Below are 19944 nucleotides of genomic sequence, written 5' to 3'. Positions count from 1 at the left end.
TGCCTCCTCAATTGTTTTTCTCCCTAGTGGTGCAGAAATAAAACTGCTAACACATTTGCAAAGCTAAGCAGGGTCTAGTATGGTTTCCAATTGGATGGGAGACCAACGCGTGTTGAGATTCCTGCATTGCAGGTGGTTGGACTAGATGACTCTTGGGGTCCCTTCTAACTACTATCATCCATAATCCCAACTAAGAGAAAAACGGCCGAGTTTGGAGGGCATGGATGAGCACTTTTCTCCCACCTGCCCCTTTCTGAATAGGAATTTGTTATCCCATGGGCAACAGAAAGTGAAACTTCATAAGGAGCAACTTAGGTGCACCCAGTCTGAATTTATTAAGGCATTTCGCAAAATGCTACAGTGACCCTATTGTATTTTGAATAGGCTAGTTAAGAAATTATCAGAATCACAATGGTTCGTTTATAGCGCTGCAGGTATTCATGTTATTTCAAGTAGGAACAGAACAATCATGCAGCTGTTCAGGATTTCAGCTACTCCACTCCATCCCATTACCCTAGTTTTCCTCCTGCTCCTCCTGCTTTGACAGTCAGTACTGCATTCCCATTGAGCATGTTCATTGAGTTGTTTTGCCCGGTCTCCCACTTTAGGGATTTTTCTCCATTTATATGTGTGTGTGTGTGTGTGTGCTTCTGGAAACCTTGGGGCTCCCCCAAACCTGCTGATACCTTAAAAATTATAAAACAAAGTATTATTATCAAACCTGCTGATACCTCCTCTTAAAATACCCTTTACAACCACAGTGTGAAAGCAGTATCATGTGTCCTACATACCCTCCAACATTTCTCCAATGAAAATGTTGTCGTTTAGTTGTGTCCGACTCTTTGTGACCCCATAGACCAGAGCACACCAGGCACTCCTGTCTTCCACTGCCTCCCGCAGTTTGGTGAAACTCATGCTGGTAGCTTCAAGAACACTGTCCAACCATCTCGTCCTCTGCTGTCCCCTTCTCCTTGTGCCCTCCATCTTTCCCAACATCAGGGTCTTTTCCAGGGAGTCTTCTCTTCTCATGAGGTGGCCAAAGTACTGGAGCCTCAGCTTCAGGATCTGTCCTTCCAGTGAGCACTCAGGGCTGATTTCCTTAAGAATGGATAGGTTTGATCTTCTTGCAGTCCATGGGACTCTCAAGAGTCTCCTCCAGCACCAGAATTCAAAAGCCTCAATTCTTCGGTGATCAGCCTTCTTTATGGTCCAGCTCTCACTTCCATTCATCACTACTGGGAAAACCATGCAGGGGAAGTCCCTAACTTACAGAGGGTCTGAGACCCATAGGCTACCCTCACCTACTTTTCCTGGCCAAGGCCATTCCTGGTGGGGTGGTGGCTGCAGTTGCATACTGATAGCTTCTAGGAGCCACAGGTGAGAGCAGAGTGCAGGGTGGGGACCAAAGGTGCAGAATTTACCCTAGAAGGAACATGATGTCTCCCCCTCCAGGGGTATCACCCCTCTGCTAACACCTCAAACACCCCAATAATTAATTAAAAAAACTCCAATAATGTAAAAAATATGTATGTAGAAGTAATTTGAATCTCTTTTAGTATGTTAACTTTTCTGTTCTAAAGTAGGATTATAATTTTTTATTGATTTACTGCTTTGTTTCGTAAGCCTCTTGTTTTTTTACACAATCAAACGGTGTATAAATTTTATGAAATAAATACACACCAAAAAAACCCCTATTCAAAACATACAGCTAATTGCAATAGAGGAGGAAGAACGGGTCGCCCTCTTCCACACCGTCCCGAACACGTTCCCACGTTCACTGAGGCAAGGCGGGGACTCCCTCCCTCCTCCTGCCCCCTTTTTCCCACGTGGAGGTTACGCGTGCGCGGTGGATCTTTTGAGTCCCCCCCCCCTCCATTCCGCTTCTCCGCTTTATCCCGCAGCGCATGCGTGCTGGTGCCCGTCGGCCGAGGACGGACCATAGAGGCGCGCGACGAGGCTACAGAGCGGCCCTGTTCCGCATCCGGATCCTGCCGCTCAGAGTCTGGGCCGATGGAGTCGGCTCCGGAGCCGGTGTCCGGCGGGGGCCGGGCGCGTGAATGAGGAGCTCGGCGCGGCCGCTCTTTCCCTGTCGCCTCGCGCCTCTCGCTGCTCCCGGAGGAGGAGGACCCCGCGGAGGATGCTGCCGGCCCTGGCCGCCCAGCGGAGGGGCTGGGGCTGCTTCTACCAGCTCCACCTGCTGCGGCGGAGGGGCCGAGGCCAGGCGGGGGGAGCGCTCGCCCGGGCAGGCTGCCGCGGTGAGTAGGCTCGAGGGACCCCGAGGGTCATCCATTCCAGTCCCCTTTAAAACGCAGGTTCTTCTGCCCAACGCGGGACTCGAACCCACGACCCTGGGATGAAGAGGCTGCTGCTCCAGGGCCGCGATAGCCGTTTTTTAAAAGTCTGTTTGAGATGCCACATAGAATTGTAATGGACCTCGAGGGTCATCTAGCCCAACCCCCTTCAGCGCAGGAATTTTTGCCCAACGTAGGACTCGAACCCACGACCCTGGGATGAAGAGGCTGCTGCTCTAGGGCTGCGATAGCTGGTTTTAAAAAGTCTGTTTGAGGTGCCACATAGAATTGGAACTGACTCCCAGGGTCATCTAGTCCAGCCCCCTTCAACTTAGGAATTTTTGCCCAGCGTGGGACTCGAACCCACGACCCTGAGATTAAGATTCTACCGAATGAGCTATTCCAGTTGTCGTTGGCTCACCCCTGCTCCGCTCCCCGGGCCTGATGGACCTTGCATCTTCTTGTAGTCATGAAGACTAGAAACTTATTTAACAGGGCACAACTGTCCTCTTCATCCACCCAAAGCTGGTGTGTGTGTGTGTGTGTGTGTGTGTGTGTGGAGAGAGAAAGAACCTACATCAGCTGCTCATGTCCTGGGCATAGCTGTCAACTTTTCCCTTTTCTTGCAAGGAATCCTATTCGGAATAAGGGAATTTCCCTTAAAAAAGGGAAACGTTGACAGCTATGGCCCTGGGGCTTGTTGGCCACCCTCAGCATTTAACAGGCTGCAATGGTGGCATGTTGTTGTTATCAGCACTGCCAGTCCTGAATCTGTTAATGCTGTGAGCAGTGCAGGCCTACAATGCAGAGTCGTTGTGATGATTACTGAGCTTAAGTTATATGAAGTGGTTTAAATGTATTTTTTGTGTGAGGGGGATATAGCATCATTGTCACTCACTAACGTGGTGCACAAGGTGGGGTGGGCAGAGGGAGGACTTTTGGGGTCACTGTCAGCAAAGGACCAGGCCATCCAGTGTTTGGGCTGGAGGCACAGAGGACTGTGACACGGTGCTTCTCCCTATGTGCAGTGCTTTCCACTGGTGAATAGCAGCCTTTTACTTTCACATAGGATAGTGAAGTGGTGAACCCCTTGCATTGCAGGGGGTTGGTGTAGATGACCCTCAGGGGTCCCTTCTATGATTTTAGGGAGCTGAACATTCACCTCCTGCTTGGTCACTCCAGCCATAGTAGGTGGATTCTGCTTCTGCCTGCCTAGTCCTGCTTCTTCATCTGTGCAGCTGCATCCTGGAACCACTTTCTTGAACATGCGAGAGTGTGAAGGAATGTGGGGGGCTGACTTTTGTATGTAAGGCTGTTATACTATTAAAGGGGTAAAGGGGACCCCTGACCATTAGGTCCTGTCGTAGCCGACTCTGGGGTTGCGGCGCTCATTTTGCTTTATTGCCCGAGGGAGCTGGCGGCGTACAGCTTCCGGGTCATGTGGCCAGCATGACTAAGCTGCTTCTGGCGAACCAGAGCAGCGCACGGAAACGCCGTTTACCTTCCCGCCGGAGCGGTACCTATTTATCTACTTGCACTTCGACGTGCTTTCGAACTGCTAGGTTGACAGGAGCAGGGACTGAGCAATGGGAGCTCACCCCGTTGCTGGGATTCGAACCGCTGACTTTCTGATCGGCAAGCCCTAGGCTCTGTGGTTTAACCCACAGCGCCACCCGCATTATACTACAGTGGTACGTCGGTTTACATACGCTTCAGGTTACATATGCTTCAGGTTACAGACTCCGCTAACCCAGAAATAGTACCTCTAGTTAAGAACTTTGCTTCAGGATGAGAACAGAAATCGTGCTCCGGCGGCGTGGCGGCAGCAGGAGGCCCCAGTAGCTAAAGTGGTGCTTCAGGTTAAGAACAGTTTCAGGTTAAGTACGGACCTCCAGAACAAATTAAATACTTAACCCAAGGTATCACTGTATTAGGCTGCAATAAATCAGTGTTTCTGTTTCCCTACATCTGTTACATCTCTTTCGCTAGTCTGATCCACTGTTGCTACCCTACCCTCAGCCGCTTGAGATTGCCCAGCACCCATCATGGCATGTCACTTTACATTTTTCCAGCGGGTTCAATTTGAGTTCAGATTCAGCAGGTCTGTCAAGCCCCACAATTCACTAGTGCAACCTATAATTGATGTGGAAGTCCCTCTCAGTATGGACCTATTTAACCCCATTGAGTAACTGCAGCTACATATGTGCCCTTGAGAGTAAAAGGGTAGCAGACAGTGAGCATGGCTCATTAGCAAGCTAGCACCCTGATATCTTTTTCTTTGGTCCAAATATTTTTATTGGTTTTCATGTAAATACAAGAAGAATAAATAACTATAGTAACTTGCCCAGTGGTACATTAAGTTTCATATGTAGTACACAGTACACAAGCAATCTGTTTATTCTACCTGTTTGTTTTGGGGCACAATTAAAAGCATTGGCGATGGTGTTTTAAAGCTCTGAGTGGCTTGGGAAACTTTAGGGACTGTTGTCTTGCATGCCAGCCTGCCTGCACCCTATGGTCTGACAGAGAGGCCCTTCTCTGTGTTCCATCTATAGTGTTTGTTTTATTGGATGCATACATTTTTGTTCAGTACTTTTGCTTTTCTTTAAAAACAAAACAAACAATAACTGTGCGTTATGGTTGCCTAAAATTATTGCTAGCTACCATGATAGGTATGTAAGCACCAGAAGGTGAAAAGAATACAAATTCTAATATAAATAAATAGGTAAATGTGTGTGTGCGTTTAGAGGTGGTAGCTACCGTATTTTTCGCACCATAGGATGCTCTCGCTCTCCAGGCTTCAGGTTCCTTTCGACCTGCTCTTTGGGGCTGGCGGGGGAAGCCCACCACCGGCCCCAAAGAGCAGGTCGGGGAGCAGCGCAAAGGCGCACGGCTATAGAGGCTCCTGCCATAGCCGCATGTCACCTCTCCAGCTGGGAGAGGGTCGCGGGGGGCTTCTTTAGCCCCATGCGCGCTCTCCCGGCTGGAGAGATGGCGCACGGCTAAGGAGGCTGCTGCAATAGCTGCGTGTCACCTCTCCAGCTGGGAGAGGGTAAGCGGGGCTTCTTTAGCCCCGAGCGCGCTCTCCCAGCTGGAGAGGTGGTGCGTGGCTATAGAGGCTCCTGCCATAGCTGCGCGTCACCTCTCCAGTCGGCAGAGGGTCGTGGGGCTATGCTGTCTTCGCTCCATAGGACGCATACACATTCCCCCTTCATTTTTGAAGGGGAAAAAGTGTGTCCTATGGTGCGAAAAATACGGTACTTATCCCTGAGGTTGAGTTTCGACAGCAGTTTATAATCCCAATTTAGAAGTCTGGGCAGGTGGCAGCCCCACATAGACAGGGCTGTCCCCATTGTTGGGGTGAGTGAGGCATTCACCTCGGGCAGCTGATGCCGGGGAGCAGTCCCCTAGCTATTCCTCCTGACGCATTGGCCAGTCCTCCCTATTAGGGGCTTTTGCATGTGGATGCCTCAGGTGTCTTGCATTTTGCCCTTTGCATCTGAGTAAATGGCCTTGCTTTGTTATTTCTGAGACCTGTGGCCCAGTGCCCTATAAATGTAGCTGAATTTAAAAATTTAATGTTATATTTGGTGAAGGCCGTAGCCCAGTTATAGCATCTGCTTTGCATGCGGGAGGTCCTGGGTCGGCGGGGTATAAATAATAAAATTATCATCATTATTATTATCCCCAGCATCTCCAAGTTGGGCTGAGACAGACCCCTGCCTGAAATCTAGCCAATGCCAGTCAGTCTAGAATGATATTGAGCTAGTTGGACCACTGCTCTGACTTGGTATAGTACTGCTTTCTCTGTTGCATCTCAGTTAGCTTGCATTCCTGAACAGCCCAATACTTATACTACTGTAGTTGCTAATGTTTCCCTTTACCCTATTTTTGGGCCACATCCTATGGCTTACATTGTGTCATGTGTATAATTGCTTTCTGGTCCTTCATGAGCTTCCTTGTTGTTGTTGTTGTTAGAATTTATATACCACCCTATACCTGGAGGTCTCAGGGCAGTTCACAGAAAAGATCAACATAAAAACCAAAATATATATACCGGTAATCAAAATTTTGCGCAGGCAGTCCAGTTGCTTTGAGTCAAATCCAGCATCCCAATTAACCTCATGTTGCTATATTCCTCTTAAGTTCATGACAATACCCCAGCCTTGCAAGGAAGTCCAAAGACATTATTAGTGCACATCAATTTGTACTAGCCTGCCTGGGCAACTCATACCAATGCTAGGCATTGGGGGCTCATCAGCGGCCTGGAAGATAAAAGGACCAACCTTATTTCAGCTAATCAAAAACATCTGATCCTGTTTGTCTATAGGTACATCTTACTTGTCAAGTGGCTATTTACAAACCTATAATTCCTTCCAGCAGGGCTCACTGTGGCAGCAGCTAATCTCAAAGCAGCCTCTTAGTAAGAGTATAATAACGTAATCTGTGTTGTATGGAATTTTATGTTGTATGGTTGGTGTTCAGCTGAGTCTTACTCAGAGTAGACTTATTGAAAATAGTGGACCTGAATGAGTCATGTCCATTAAGCTCAGTGGATGTTCTAAAACTTAGTTGAATACCAGTCTTAAGGGATCTACTTGAGAAATATTTTAGTTTTTCAGCGGAATATTTGAGCTATGTGTCCTGAACAGTTTGCAAACCATTATCTGGCTGTTCTCTGTGCTTTTTCCTTGGTGCTTTTTGCTGCTGCTGTTGTTGCCATCTCAAAGTACCCAAGCTATTTTCTTTCCCATTTCCTTCAGGGTGGCAAGTGCCCCTTAAATTTGGCAGTCTCTTGCCTGTGCTGCCAGGGAGTCGTCTGCCGGTTCATTCAAGCCAAGTAAGAGTTTATACCTCCGATGGTCAGAAGGACCACACTGGGGCACAAGATGCAAGCTCCTCAGCTGCTGAAGGCAGTGCACAGAAAACAGCAACAGGTAGGCACCACCGTGTCTTAACATTTCTTCTTGCAGAAATTAGCAGAGTTGCCAGCTTTCATCCCTGAGGTTGCTTTGGTTGCAACCTTTAATTCTCCTGTGGGATAGTGTACTAGAGCTACCGTACTTTTCACTCTATAAGACGCACCAGACCACAAGATGCACCTAGTTTTTGGAGGAGGAAAACAAGGGGAAAAAAAATTCTGAATCTCAGAAGCCAGAACAGCAAGAGGGATCGCTGCGCAGTGAAAGCAGCAATCCCTCTTGCTGTTCTTGTTTCTGGGATAGCTGCACAGCCTGCATTTGCTCCATAAGACGCACACACATTTCCCCTTACTTTTTAGGAAGGAAAAGCGAGTCTTATAGAGCAAAAAATACGGTATTTTAATGGTTTGTAGATTTTAATTGGGGGTGTGGGCAGGGGGTAAATTTGCGAGGGATGAATCTCGCTTCAAAGCAGCCTGCTTACTAGGCCTTACTGAAGTAAATCTTGGAGAGTGGTTGTTCCAAAGAAGTTTGGGGTGAGTTGACATCATGTCTGAATTACCACAGTGTTCCAAAGCATTTCCCTCCCCCTTCTCTGTGTACCTCTAATTAATTTGTGCATGCAGTGGCAATATTTCTGGTTATATTTCCGAGTGTCTTAAAAAAACCAGATCAAAATAACCTAATGACTGTAGAGACAGTTTGTAATAACCTTGCACATCTGCTGTATGTGTGCGATTAATTCAAATGATTCCACGAGGCATTTAAGCCACGGTCTGTTGCTGAACCACAGCTTGATGTGAAGATGATTGCCAAGTGAGAACAAAAGCGTCTAAAGCTGCTGCTTAAGTATTGTTATGTTGTTGATTGGCTTGAAATGGGCGTTCCAGAATCCCCCATTATTCTAAATGTTCAGATTCTAAATGTGCTTGCTTGGAATTAAAGTCTGTTGGTTTCGGTTTTTTCTGGCCCTGCTTTAAATTAGTTCTTGCAAGGCAGCTGTTTTTGAAGGTAAAACGGCAGATTAAGGAAATGGCTTCCATAAGGAGCTCTTGCCCAATTCCCACATAAATTGGGTGCACCCTCTGGAGGAGTGTTCTTCAAGCTTGAGTCCCCAGAAGTTGTTGGACTGCAACATCCTGGCTTTACTCTGTTTCCAAGGTCCAGCAACAATTGTTGGGCTACCCTTCTCCTCCGTCCTAGCCAGGACAGCTATAATCCAAAAGACCTAGAGGATACCAAGTTGGAGAAGGCCACTTTAGAACATGTCCCAGAATCCTCTGCAGTGTGCCAAGATTCTTCAGCATGAACTGACCTGGACCCTAAAATCGTCATCTGAGGCCCTTCTTTATGTACACTCGATGGACACAAACACAAATAAAATACTAGTTGAGATGCAGTCCACGGAAACATGCATTTCTATTTGTAGTAGTATCTATTACAGTGGTACCTCTGGTTAAGAACTTAATTTGTTCTGGAGGTCCATTCTTAACCTGAAACTGTTCTTAACCTAAGGTACCACTTTAGCTAATGGGGCCTCCCGCTGTTGCCATGCTGCCGCTGCACGATTTCTGTTTTCATCCTGAGGCAAAGTTCTTAACCCGAGGTACAGTGGTACCTCGCAAGACGAATGCCTCGGAAGACGAAAAACTCGCAAGACGAAAGAGTTTTTCGTTTTTTGAGTTGCTTCGCAAGACGAATTTCCTTATGGGCTTGCTTCGCAAGACGAAACGTCTTGCGAGTTTGTTTCCTTTTTCTTAAAACCGTTACTGTAATACTGTACCAAGTTTGAAGCGGGAACTGGGCTGGCAGGGAGCGAGCGAGGGAGCGACCTACCTTTTCCAGTTTCAGCCTTGGGGAAGGAGAGCGTCTCACTCCGTGAATGAATGCAAGGCAAGAAAAGAGCGGGAGCAAATCTCTTCAAATAATAATAATAATAATAATAATAATAATTTATTATTTGTAGCCCGCCCATCTGGCTGGGTTTCCCCAGCCACTCTGGGCGGCTTCCAACAGAGATAAAAAATACACTAAAATGTCACATATTAAAAACTTCCCTGAACAGGGCTGCCTTCAGATGTCTTCTGAATGTCAGGTAGTTGTCCATCGCCTTGACATCCGATGGGAGGGCATTCCACAGGGAGGGCGCCACTACCGAGAAGGCCCTCTGCCTGGTTCCCTGCAACTTGGCCTCTCGCAGTGAGGGAACCGCCAGAAGGCCCTCGGAGCTGGACCTCAGTGTCCGGGCAGAACGATGGGGGAGGAGACGCTCCTTCAGATATACTGGACCGAGGCCATTTAGGGCTTTAAAGGTCAGCACCAACACTTTGAATTGTGCTCGGAAACGTACTGGGAGCCAATGTAGGTCTTTCAAGACTGGTGTTATATGGTCTCGGCGGCCGCTCCCAGTCACCAGTCTAGCTGCCGCATTCTGGATTAGTTGTAGTTTCCGGGTCACCTTCAAAGGTAGCCCCACGTAGAGCGCATTGCAGTAGTCCAAGCGGGAGATAACCAGAGCATGTACCACTCTGGCGAGACAGACCGCAGGCAGATCAAAGCGCGATCGCGAGCACGACAATTAGTCCTGAGTTCCGAGCAGAGTAACCCGATACGAGAGAGAGAGAGAGAGAGAGAGAGAGAGACACTCCGGAGACAGAGCGTGTGCGTAAAAGCGCACGAAAGAAAGACTGCAGAAGGAGCCAAAGAACAAATAACGGACTTGGGCGCAACAGAAGAGGGATCTAGCAGAACGACGCAGAGGGATCCTCTTCTGGAGAGGGCACTGAGGAGGCAGGTGGGCTGGGATCCAGCAGATCTGGCTGGGTCTCTGCGCCGCCTCTGCCTCTGCCTCTCTCTCTCTCTCTCCCCCTAACTGCGCGAAGGCAGGAGGAGGGGGACCAAGGAGGAGGAAGAGGAGGCATCCACTGCGCTTGGGCCGCCGCGAAGGCGCCTTTGCGGGAGTGGGAAGAAGCCGGGAGCAGCTGCCGAGACTGTGGGGAGCCTGGCGGCGTGGCGCAAGGTAACGGGGGGAGCAAGGGAGAGTCCGCGCCGGGCGCTTCGTGCGTCCGCCCTCGGTTCCTGGGCTCGAACTTCCTTTGGCACCTCATGGAGAGAGAGGGAGAGGAGCGGGCTGGGGGTTTGATGTGGGACGCGGTTTGGCGGAGCGAAGACGCGGCAAGGCTTGGCGACAGAGGAAGGGGGGCTGTTTTCGTGGGGAGGTGGGAGGGGGTGTCTTTGCCTCTTCCCAGCAACAGATCCTCCAGGCTGGGGAAACTCCTCCTGCTGGGGAGCGACCCGCTTTGTGCTTTGCCCGCTATCCCATTATAAAAGGAGTACTGTAATAATGTTCATAATACAGTACCAGGGTGCATCCGTGCTTCGCAAGACGAAAAATCCGCAAGACGAAGAAACTCGCGGAACGAATTAATTTCGTCTTGCGAGGCACCACTGTACTACTTCCGGGTTAGTGGAGTCTGTAACCTGAGGTACACTGTAGTTGCTTCTCATAAAAATGATTCAAAGTGACTTAGAAACAGAAGAGAAATACAGTGGTGCCCCGCAAGATGAAAAACCCGCTAGATGAAAGGGTTTTCCGTTTTGGAGGCGCTTCGCAAAACGAATTTCCCTATGGGCTTGCTTTGCAAGACGAAATGTCTTGCGAGTTCCTGCGGGTTTCCCCCCCATTCCCCCCCTTTTCCTAAGCCGCTAGGCCGCTTATCAGCTGATCCGCTAAAAGCCGCTAAACCACTAATAGCGCTAATCCGCTAAGCTGTCAATGGGCTTGCTTCGCAAGACGAAAAAACCACTATACGAAGAGCCTCACGGAACGGATTAATTTCATCTTGCGAGGCACCACTGTAAACAAGCGTAAATAAAAGACAGGTCTGAAGCAGGAATTGACAAACTATGGCCCCCGATTTTGTTTGTAGAGCTGAGAAATATCTGGTTTTCAACATTGTGTTATATCAACAGATGTTGATGATGATGATTATTATACCCGCCCATCTGGCTGGGTTTCCCCAGCCACTCTGGGCGGCTCCCACCAGAATAGTAAAAACACGATAAAACATCAAACATTAAAAACTTCCCTAAACAGGGCTGCCTTCAGGTATCTCCCAAAAGTCGGATGAATACTGCAATATGCTGATTTAGCATGATGTCTAGAATGTATCTTGGCTGGTTTTTCCTCGCCTCCTTAGACGAAGAAGCAGCAGCCCAGATACATCACTCAGTCCAAGCCACAACGCCTCTCTGGCTCACATGAGCCACAGAGGCGTTGTGGCTTTGTTAAAGAGCTCGGCTGGAGGGTGGGACGCCTCCTGCCCCTCAGCTGAGCAGGCCCCCATATCTCTCCAGCTTGCATGAGCTGGGGGGGACAGGGGGCTTCCTCAAAGGTGCAGGCGGGCAAGTAGATGGAGCCCAATAAGATCCTCACCCAGAAACTTCTCAGGCTCCGTCTGCCTGCCTGCACCTTTGTCATCTGCAGGCAATTCAAGCTGGCATGATGCATTGTCTGAAACTGGCATCACGATCTGAACCCCATACCAGTTTCAGGAAATATGCTAATATTTTGCCCAGCTCCAGCTGTTGGACTCCCAGTTCTCATCAGCCCCAGTTCCCACGCCATCTGAGGGTTGATGGGAGTTGGAGTCCAGCAGCCTCTCCCTGGCACCAGTTCCCCCATCCCTGCTCTAAAGCTTTTCAGAATTCCTCAAGGAGAGGAGAAGATCAGGAGTCTTGGGCATGAATCCCAACTTCCCCATGATTCCCAACTTTCCCCTTCAGTGTGTAACTTCAAGGAAGAGCTGAGTGTGTTTTAGATCAGAGCTCCCCAAACTCTGATCTGTCGGCCACAAGCTTCATTCAGGTGGCCCACGGCATGTCAGCGGGTTTGTCGTTGAAATTGCTATTATATATGCATTTATTTTATATATATTTATTGTATTGTGAAGTCATTTGAGAGGCTTTGTAGGAAGCATGATTCATAAATTTAATAATAATAATAATAATAATAATAATAATAATAATACCACTGAACTATGGCTTGTCCTCCCAGCCCCCGCAATAGTATATCCATATTCTACAGAATAATTTGCTCAAGGCTTTAAACAGTATCATCTTGACCCACAGAACAGGGAATAGGTCAGTTTCTGCTTAATTCCAAGCACCGCGTTTTCGTCAGGCCTCCTGGCCACTGTTACCCAGTATATATATATTTTAAAGGGCACATAACGCTGCCCGAATCTCCAGTAGTAAATCTTGACATTTGAGATGTGATTATTTTCCCCTGATCAAAGTTTATGGCTTAACCTTTTTATTAAATAATGTCACCGTGTGTCCATTTTACAACGGGCGATGGGAGGGGAAAGGAAAGGAGGAATCATTGCTACAGGCAGTGACTTTCGGCAAACCTTGGAGAAACTGTGACCTTGCCAAGGTATATCAGTATAGATACAGCCTGCCAGCCCAGGGCTCTGAAGATAAGGAGGAAGGGGGCAGACAGGCGTAAGTTTGAAACAGCTTTTGCTGGAGTCTGTTTTTAAGTGTATCAAAAAAGAAGTTGCTGCTGTGTATTCATTAGGCCTTCTCTGTATACATTATAAATGGAAAGCCATTATCCAGAGTTTCCTTCTCCTAAGGAAGCAATTTACTTTATCCCTGCCCCCCCCTTTTTGTAAATTAAGGCAGGAAGAACTAATTGTTTGATTCTTTAAAAAAACCCCAAAATTGCATAGACCCAAGAGTGCTTTAATAATACTTAACTTTTGAATAATTCAAGCCACTTGCCAAGCCTTCTCTTAATAAAAACACAGCTCCCTTTGTAGCGTTGTCAGGTTCGGAAGGCTAATCCTAATGTCTTCAGTTTCAGTAAAATTAGCTTCTCTTTTACTGGTAGCGGATGTCTGGCGAGCAGCCAAACGCCAGAGAATAAAGCTTCAGTATATTGGCTGTTGTTATTGAAGTCATAAGAACTTAATTCCGTTGATATACTTAATTAAGACAGAGATGTGCACAGCACCATCTGCAGGCAAGGCAGATTCTGTTCCTAGTGGGGAACACCTATGGCAGGGGTCTGCAACCTGCGGCTCCAGAGCCGCATGTGGCTCTTTTACACCTTTGCCGCGGCTCCGGGGCGGATACTAGCGAGGGGAGGAGGCGCATTTTGCGCCCCGACACTCCCCACTGTGGCGGGTGCTGTACTGGCTGTGACGTTGCATGGGGGCGATGCATGCGTTAGTCACGCACCGTCCCGACGTCACCTTCCCACCCGCTGTCAGATCGGACATTAAGGTAAGAAACAATATGTGCAGTGTTATATTTGTTTTAAATGTCGCAGTGGTTTTGCGGCTCCCAGTTTTTTTCCTTCAGAAATGGGTCCAAGTGGCTCTTTTTGTCTTAAAAGTTGCAGACCCCCTGACCTATGGCTATCTCTCAGCCTCACCCACCTCACAGGGCTGTTGTGAGATTAAATGGAGGTGGGGGAAATCATGCAAACTGCTTTGAACGCCTTGTAGGGAAGGCAGGATGTAAATGTTTCTAAATAAAATCTTTAGCTTAAATGTGCTTGGATTTATAACACCTACATTATAAAGACCTACATTGGCTCCCAGTACGTTTCCGAGCACAATTCAAAGTGTTGGTGCTGACCTTTAAAGCCCTAAATGGTCTCGGTCCAGTATATCTGAAGGAGCGTCTCCACCCCCATCGTTCTACACTGAGGTCCAGCACCAAGGGCCTTCTAGCGGTTCCCTCACTGCGAGAAGCCAAGTTACAGGGAACCGGGCAGGGGGCCTTCTCGGTAGTGGCGCCCTCCCTGTGGAACACCCTCCCACCAGATGTCAAAGAGAACAACAACTATCAGACTTTTAGAAGACATCTGAAGGCAGCCCTGTTTAGGGAAGCTTTTAATGTTTGATGTATTACAGTATTTTTTTGGAAGCCGCCCAGAGAGGCTGGGGAAGCCCAGCCAGATGGGCGGGGTATAAATAATAAATTATTATTATATTATTATAACACTTTTTGAAAACCAGAAGTTAGGTGTCTACTTTAAATTGTTGCAAATGTTGCAAAAGCAATAACAACTTTGACTTCCTGTCTAGTCCCTTTGCATATATTTTATCTTACAATCGAATGTACACAAAACAATAAACTTTTCTATATAAATTTTCCAATACATTCTGAAAACATAATAAATCCTTAATTGTTATCCACCTCCTTTTAGTTCCTTTATCACTATTATTGTATTTTTGATCATATCTTCTATAACCATCCCATTTTCCCGCATATTTTTGCTTTGAGTTTCCTCTGAGTTTACTAGTCAATTGAGCCGTCTCCACCATGAAGAAAAGATTTTGGGAGATAAAAGGGGGAAAATATTTACTTTCATTATTATCATTTTGTGTGCGGGTGTGGGTGTGGGTGTCTGCACATATGTGTGCTTTTGTATGGAATGGGAGGAAATAAGACGGTAAATAACAAACTAAATATTGATTTATGTAATTTTTATTTCTTAATTATATTTAGTGGTAGTATGGTTGTATTGTTTTTTGTAACATAAAATCATTCAATAAAAATTATTTTTAAAAAAATAAAAATCAAATGTCACAAAAGGCCAAATTTAAGCAATGGGCTAACACATGTATTATTTTTCCCCTTTAAGCAACAATGGCAATTTCAAATATGTACTCCTCCCCCCCCCACCCCATGGCTTTCTGTCTTTGTCTTGGGAAGCAGTAAGTAGGATTTACTCCAACTAATAATTAATTGTTGTTTTTTAACAGCTAGCAGTCAAACGCCACCTTTGCCGCAAACTCCGATTCAAGTGAAAGGTAATTATTATGACATAGCTTTGCACTGGGGTGCGTGTGTGTGTGTGTGTGTATAGAGGTTGCTGCAGCCTCCGTGGAGCAGTTGCTGAAGACAGACACCTGTTTGGATCAACCGCTCTCATGCCAGAATCTAGAGTCATTGGGTTGTAGTCAACTATTACTCTGAGAACAGTGTGACTGGCTGAGCAGGCGATGGAGGCGGGAGAAGCCAGAACTGCAAGGCCATTGGGCAGTGAGGAAGAGCAGTGCCCTTGAGACATTGCTGTGGGGACCTCCTTGTTCCAAAATACTTCCTTTCTAAACAGAGTAGGCCCATTGAAATCAGTAAACCTAAGTTAATCATGTCCATTAACCTAGCATGGAATGCCTCCCATTGTTTTACTCTGCGTGATCAGATCATGTAGTGCATTCATAGAGTGAAATATTCTCAAATAAGTCTGTTTTATAAATGATTTAATGTTCGCACTATAATCCGCTGCTTTAATGGGTAATTATCTATAATTCCCACATCTCCAGTTACTATGTGTATGTATCCTGCTTGCTATTCACTTCTTGAGCTTACCATTTGCTTGTTTCTGCAATGATTTTGTCATGTTGGGTGTCCTTTACCAGATTTCAATTGAGGTGAGATGAATAGGTGAACGCCTGTATATTTTCATGCATACTGGCTTCTCCGCAGTAGAGAGGTCCTTTGGTGGCGCTCGTAACTGAGTCTCGCCCTTTTCCTCCCTCTTAAAGTGAAAGCTGTACTTAAAAAGAGAGAATATGGACCAAAATACATGAAGAATAACTTCATCACTGGCGTCAGAGCAATAAATGAGTTCTGCCTTAAGTCCAGGTATGATCATTTCTTTCTTTAAAAATTAGACTGAAATTCTGTAAGAACTGCTGCAGTGTGTCAAAGCTAACCGGTGGGATATGAAGTAGCCAGTGGAATGTGAGGAGGATCATGATACCAGAAGTTGTGGGTAACATTTTGGGTTTGGGGGACAGCTCTGTTCTCTTAGTTACCATATACTTTTCACTGGGGTTGAGAGTGGTCAGCTTCATAATAAAGTTGGCACCACCTAAGGACTTCACGGTTAATGGATACTGTGAGCGCAGTTCCATATTATGTAGACGTTCTAGGAGAGAGGCTCAGTTCAGCTATCATGCCAGACAATGGCTTGTGCTAATTAGAATAAAGAATTCACCACGGTTTGAGCAAACCATGGTTTAGCGCTCCGTGTCTGTATTTCTGTGGTGTTCATGGTTTCCGGGCTACTTGGTGACACAGTGGCTCATTGCATTGAGCCCCTACACACGAGTAGGTGCTCACATTTGAATTTCACTTGTTGCAGAAAAAAAGACTTAGTGGCAGGGAAGAAAAGTGTGGCCCTGTTCCGCCACCATATTTTCAAAAATTACATTTATGTCCCAGCTTCCATCCCCTGAGCTCAACATGGTTCTTCCACCACCTCCATTTTATTTTCACAACAACCCTGTGAGACAGGTAAGGCTGTCTTCAGATAATCCAGGGAGTGTCATGATTTAGTGCAGATTCGAACCCTGATCTCTCAGGGTCCAACACTATCTACTACACCGCATTGCCTCTCTTGGATAAGGCTGTGCCCTGAATGTGAGCAACATGTGAACAGCACTACTCGATAGCAGGGCTGTGGAATCTGTAGCCCTCCAGTTTTTGCTGGAATACAACCCACATCATCCCTGACCACTGGCCATGTGGCTACAGAGAACGCCTTTTCTCTCTTCCCTGTCAACCCAGCCTCTGCCAAAGCAGAGAAGAGCCTCTTCGCCAGATCGTAGGCAGCTGGCAGGTTGGTACGGGGAATGAAAAGAATTGGTCTGTATCTCTTTCTGACTTTTAATACGAGAGCAAGCCGCACGTTGGAACGTGGGGAGGTTGTAAAATTGCCGCTTGCTGTTAGTGAGCCAGAAATCGCATATTGTGACGATCGCTTTACTTTTCAGTAAGTAGATTAATGCCTGGTGGTAATACTGCCTTCCTCTCCGCAAAACTGTTTCTGTTTTCCCAACAGTGACCTAGACCAGCTCAGGAAAATCAGGCGGCGAAGCCCCCATGACGACACAGAGGCTTTCACTGTGTTTTTGAGGACGGACGTGGAGGCAAAGTAAGGGCGAGTCTGACAACATTTCCTGGGTTTGGCTATCCAAAATATATACAGTCGTACCTTGGACCGAACGCCTTAGTACTTGGATGTTTTGGCTCCCGAACGCCGCAAACCCGGAAGTGAGTGTTCCGGTTTGCGAACGTTCTTTTGGAACCTGAACGTCTCACGGGGCTTCTGGGGCTTCCGATTGGCTGCAAGAGCTTCCTGCAGCCAATCGGAAGCCGCGCTTTGGTTTCCAAACGTTTTGGAAGTCGAATGGGCTTCCAGAACGGATTCCGTTCGACTTCCACGGTATGACTGTCTAACATTTCCCCATATAGATATATATTACAGTTGGTGGTAGTGCTTTTGCCATTCCCTGTGTTGCTAGGGGTACCTGGGCTTAGATGAGTAAGACCTCATGCCATATTACTGTGAGAAAACTAATTTCACCAAGAACTTTCAGAATCAGCAAAGCCTCTCTCTTCAGTTCAGCTTGGGGTGGTGTCATACTTCCACACCAACCTGTGTTTAAAATTGCAAGAGGCAGAAAATGCAAATTCTTTGCTGTTTCGTTTTTTTCCATAGTCAAAAGCTCCCTTCCCTGACTTGGGGCAGATGGTTTGGTCTGGTTTACTGGCTGGAGTTGATGATAGTTGCAGTTCCAAACTACAGGTTGGGGTCAAAAGCAATAGAAAACAAAGTGTATTATTTCATAAAGGATCTTTTATATGTGCTGGAATCTACCCAGAGTGACTGGAGAAAACCCAGCCAGATGGGCGGGGTATAAATATAAGAACAACAACAACAACATATTATCATCGTCGTCGTCATGCAAGTTAAATGAAGTTTTTTCTTCACTTCCTGTCACTTTCTCTCTTCCTTCTCTCCTTCCTCCTGGTACAGGTCTTTAGAAGTTTGGGGGAGCCCGGAAGCTCTTGCACGCGAAAGAAAAAGGCGTAAAGAAGCAGAAATACAATACAGAGAGAGTAAGTGTGGAATGCTACCAAAAAAAAAAAAAAAGTGAAACAGTTCTGACTCCTATACAGTATATTTGATCAATGCACGTTCTGTAATGTCACCTCTGGGCTTGAAGTTAGTTGTGTGTTGTCGTCATCACAAATAATGAGGGTGGACAAAGTCTTGAACATTTTTATTTTTCAGTTCAGGTTTCAGTTTGGCTGTGAACTATTTGTGGAAAGTTTTGCAATGCATTCCCACCCCCCAAGTGTACATTTGACAGAGCCTAGCAGCCAGTCTCCATGCCATACCTCATGTACAGGGGTACCTTGGTTCTCAAATTTAATCCGTTCCGGAAGTCCGTTCCAAAACCAAAGGGTTCCAAAACCAAGGCGCACTTTCCCATAGAAAGTAATGCAAAATGGATTAATATATTCCAGACTTTTAAAAACAACCCCTAAAACAGCAATTTAACATGAATTTTACTATCTATCAAGACCATTGATCCACAAAATGAAATCAATGTACTGTACTATAAAGCAAATAAGACAGTATTGTAGATGCTGCAATTAAAATTAATTAATTTTTGTTCTTACCTGCACTGATGATAGTCATTGTTTGGATCGGGGGCTTTTATCCATTTCTACAGTCACACAGTCAATCAATCAGTAGCTAAACTGGGTTCCACACAGTCACAAAAACAAATTACCGTATTTTTCACCCCATAGGGTGCACCGGCCCATAGGGCGCACCTAGTTTTTTTGGGGGGGGGGGTGAAATAAAGGGGGGAAAAACTATTCCCCCCCCCAGGCGCGGGGCTGGGTCAGGGGAAGCCCGAGCTTCCCCCGACCCCAACCCCCAGAACAGGCAGCTCTCCGCAAGCCGTGGGAGCCCAGAGCTAAGTCGCGCCGGGCTCCCACGGCTTGCGGAGAGCTGCGCGAAGCTCGAAGCCTGGGGCGCGCTGAGCTCAGCTCGCCCCAGGTTTCGGGATGCAGAGAAAGACCCTTCTGTTCCTCCTCCAGCTTTGCAGGACAAGTGCGTGGCTGAAGGGTCGCTGCACAGTTCCCCCTCTCTGCGCAACACCTCTCCTGCGAAGGAGAGGCGCTGCGCGGAGAGGGAGAACTGTACAGCGCCCTTCAAGCGAAGCTGGAGGAGGAACAGAAGGAGACCCTTCTGTTCCTCCTCCAGCTTCGCAGGACAGGCGCGTGGCTGAAGGAGGACAGACGGGCGCAGTTCTACCACCTCCCGCAGAAGCCGCGTGCTCTTTAAAAGGGCTGCGTGGCTTCTGCGGGAGGTGGGGGGATTCCCCCTCCTCCTAGAAAAGCCAGTAGAAGCCGCGCAGCCCCTTTAAAGAGCGCGCGGCTTCTGCGGGCTTTTCTACGAGGTGGGAGAAGGGACTGATGCGGCCAGTCAGTCCCTTCTCTCTCCTGGGGAAAAGCCCGCAAGAGCCGCACGGAGCTTGTGTGCGGCTCTTGGGGGCTTTTCCCGCCTGCCTCCCCCCTGCATTTGCCCCATAGGATGCACACACATTTCCCCTTCATTTTTGGAGGGGAAAAAGTGCATCCTATAGGGCGAAAAATACGGTAACTGAAAAAGCCATGGTGCCTATTTTGTACATAACAAGCCAGGGTTTATAGAACATAGTGCAAAACTCTGCAGAAATTATTGGGGCCATACAGGTTGCATGGGAAGAAGTGGGCTGAGGAGTGTGGCTTGCCCTGATAAAGATGCCTTGGGACGCTGCATAGTTTTGTGTATTGTGTCAGAAAAAAAGGGTCTATATTCTGCTTCTCTCTCCGCTCACACTGCCCGCTTCATAATTATGTATCTT

At 47.2% G+C, this 19944-nt stretch overlaps 1 protein-coding gene across 1 annotated transcript in view; it reads left to right on the top strand.

Annotated features, from left to right (window-relative positions):
• Positions 1 to 1967: 1967 nt before the first annotated feature.
• Positions 1968 to 19944, top strand: part of SLC30A9 (solute carrier family 30 member 9) — a 35821-nt gene continuing 17844 nt past the window's right edge. The window contains exons 1-6 of the mRNA XM_081875818.1: positions 1968 to 2255; positions 7055 to 7228; positions 14995 to 15042; positions 15781 to 15880; positions 17082 to 17174; positions 18060 to 18142. Coding sequence (XP_081731944.1) covers positions 2138 to 2255; positions 7055 to 7228; positions 14995 to 15042; positions 15781 to 15880; positions 17082 to 17174; positions 18060 to 18142 — 616 coding nt within the window. The 5' untranslated portion in view covers positions 1968 to 2137. The remainder of the gene's footprint in view (positions 2256 to 7054; positions 7229 to 14994; positions 15043 to 15780; positions 15881 to 17081; positions 17175 to 18059; positions 18143 to 19944) is intronic.

This window comes from Podarcis erhardii, assembly GCF_964252035.2.
Source record: "Podarcis erhardii genome assembly, chromosome: 9".
NCBI lineage: Eukaryota > Metazoa > Chordata > Lepidosauria > Squamata > Lacertidae > Podarcis > Podarcis erhardii.
This window is presented reverse-complemented; position numbering and strand designations above follow the sequence as displayed.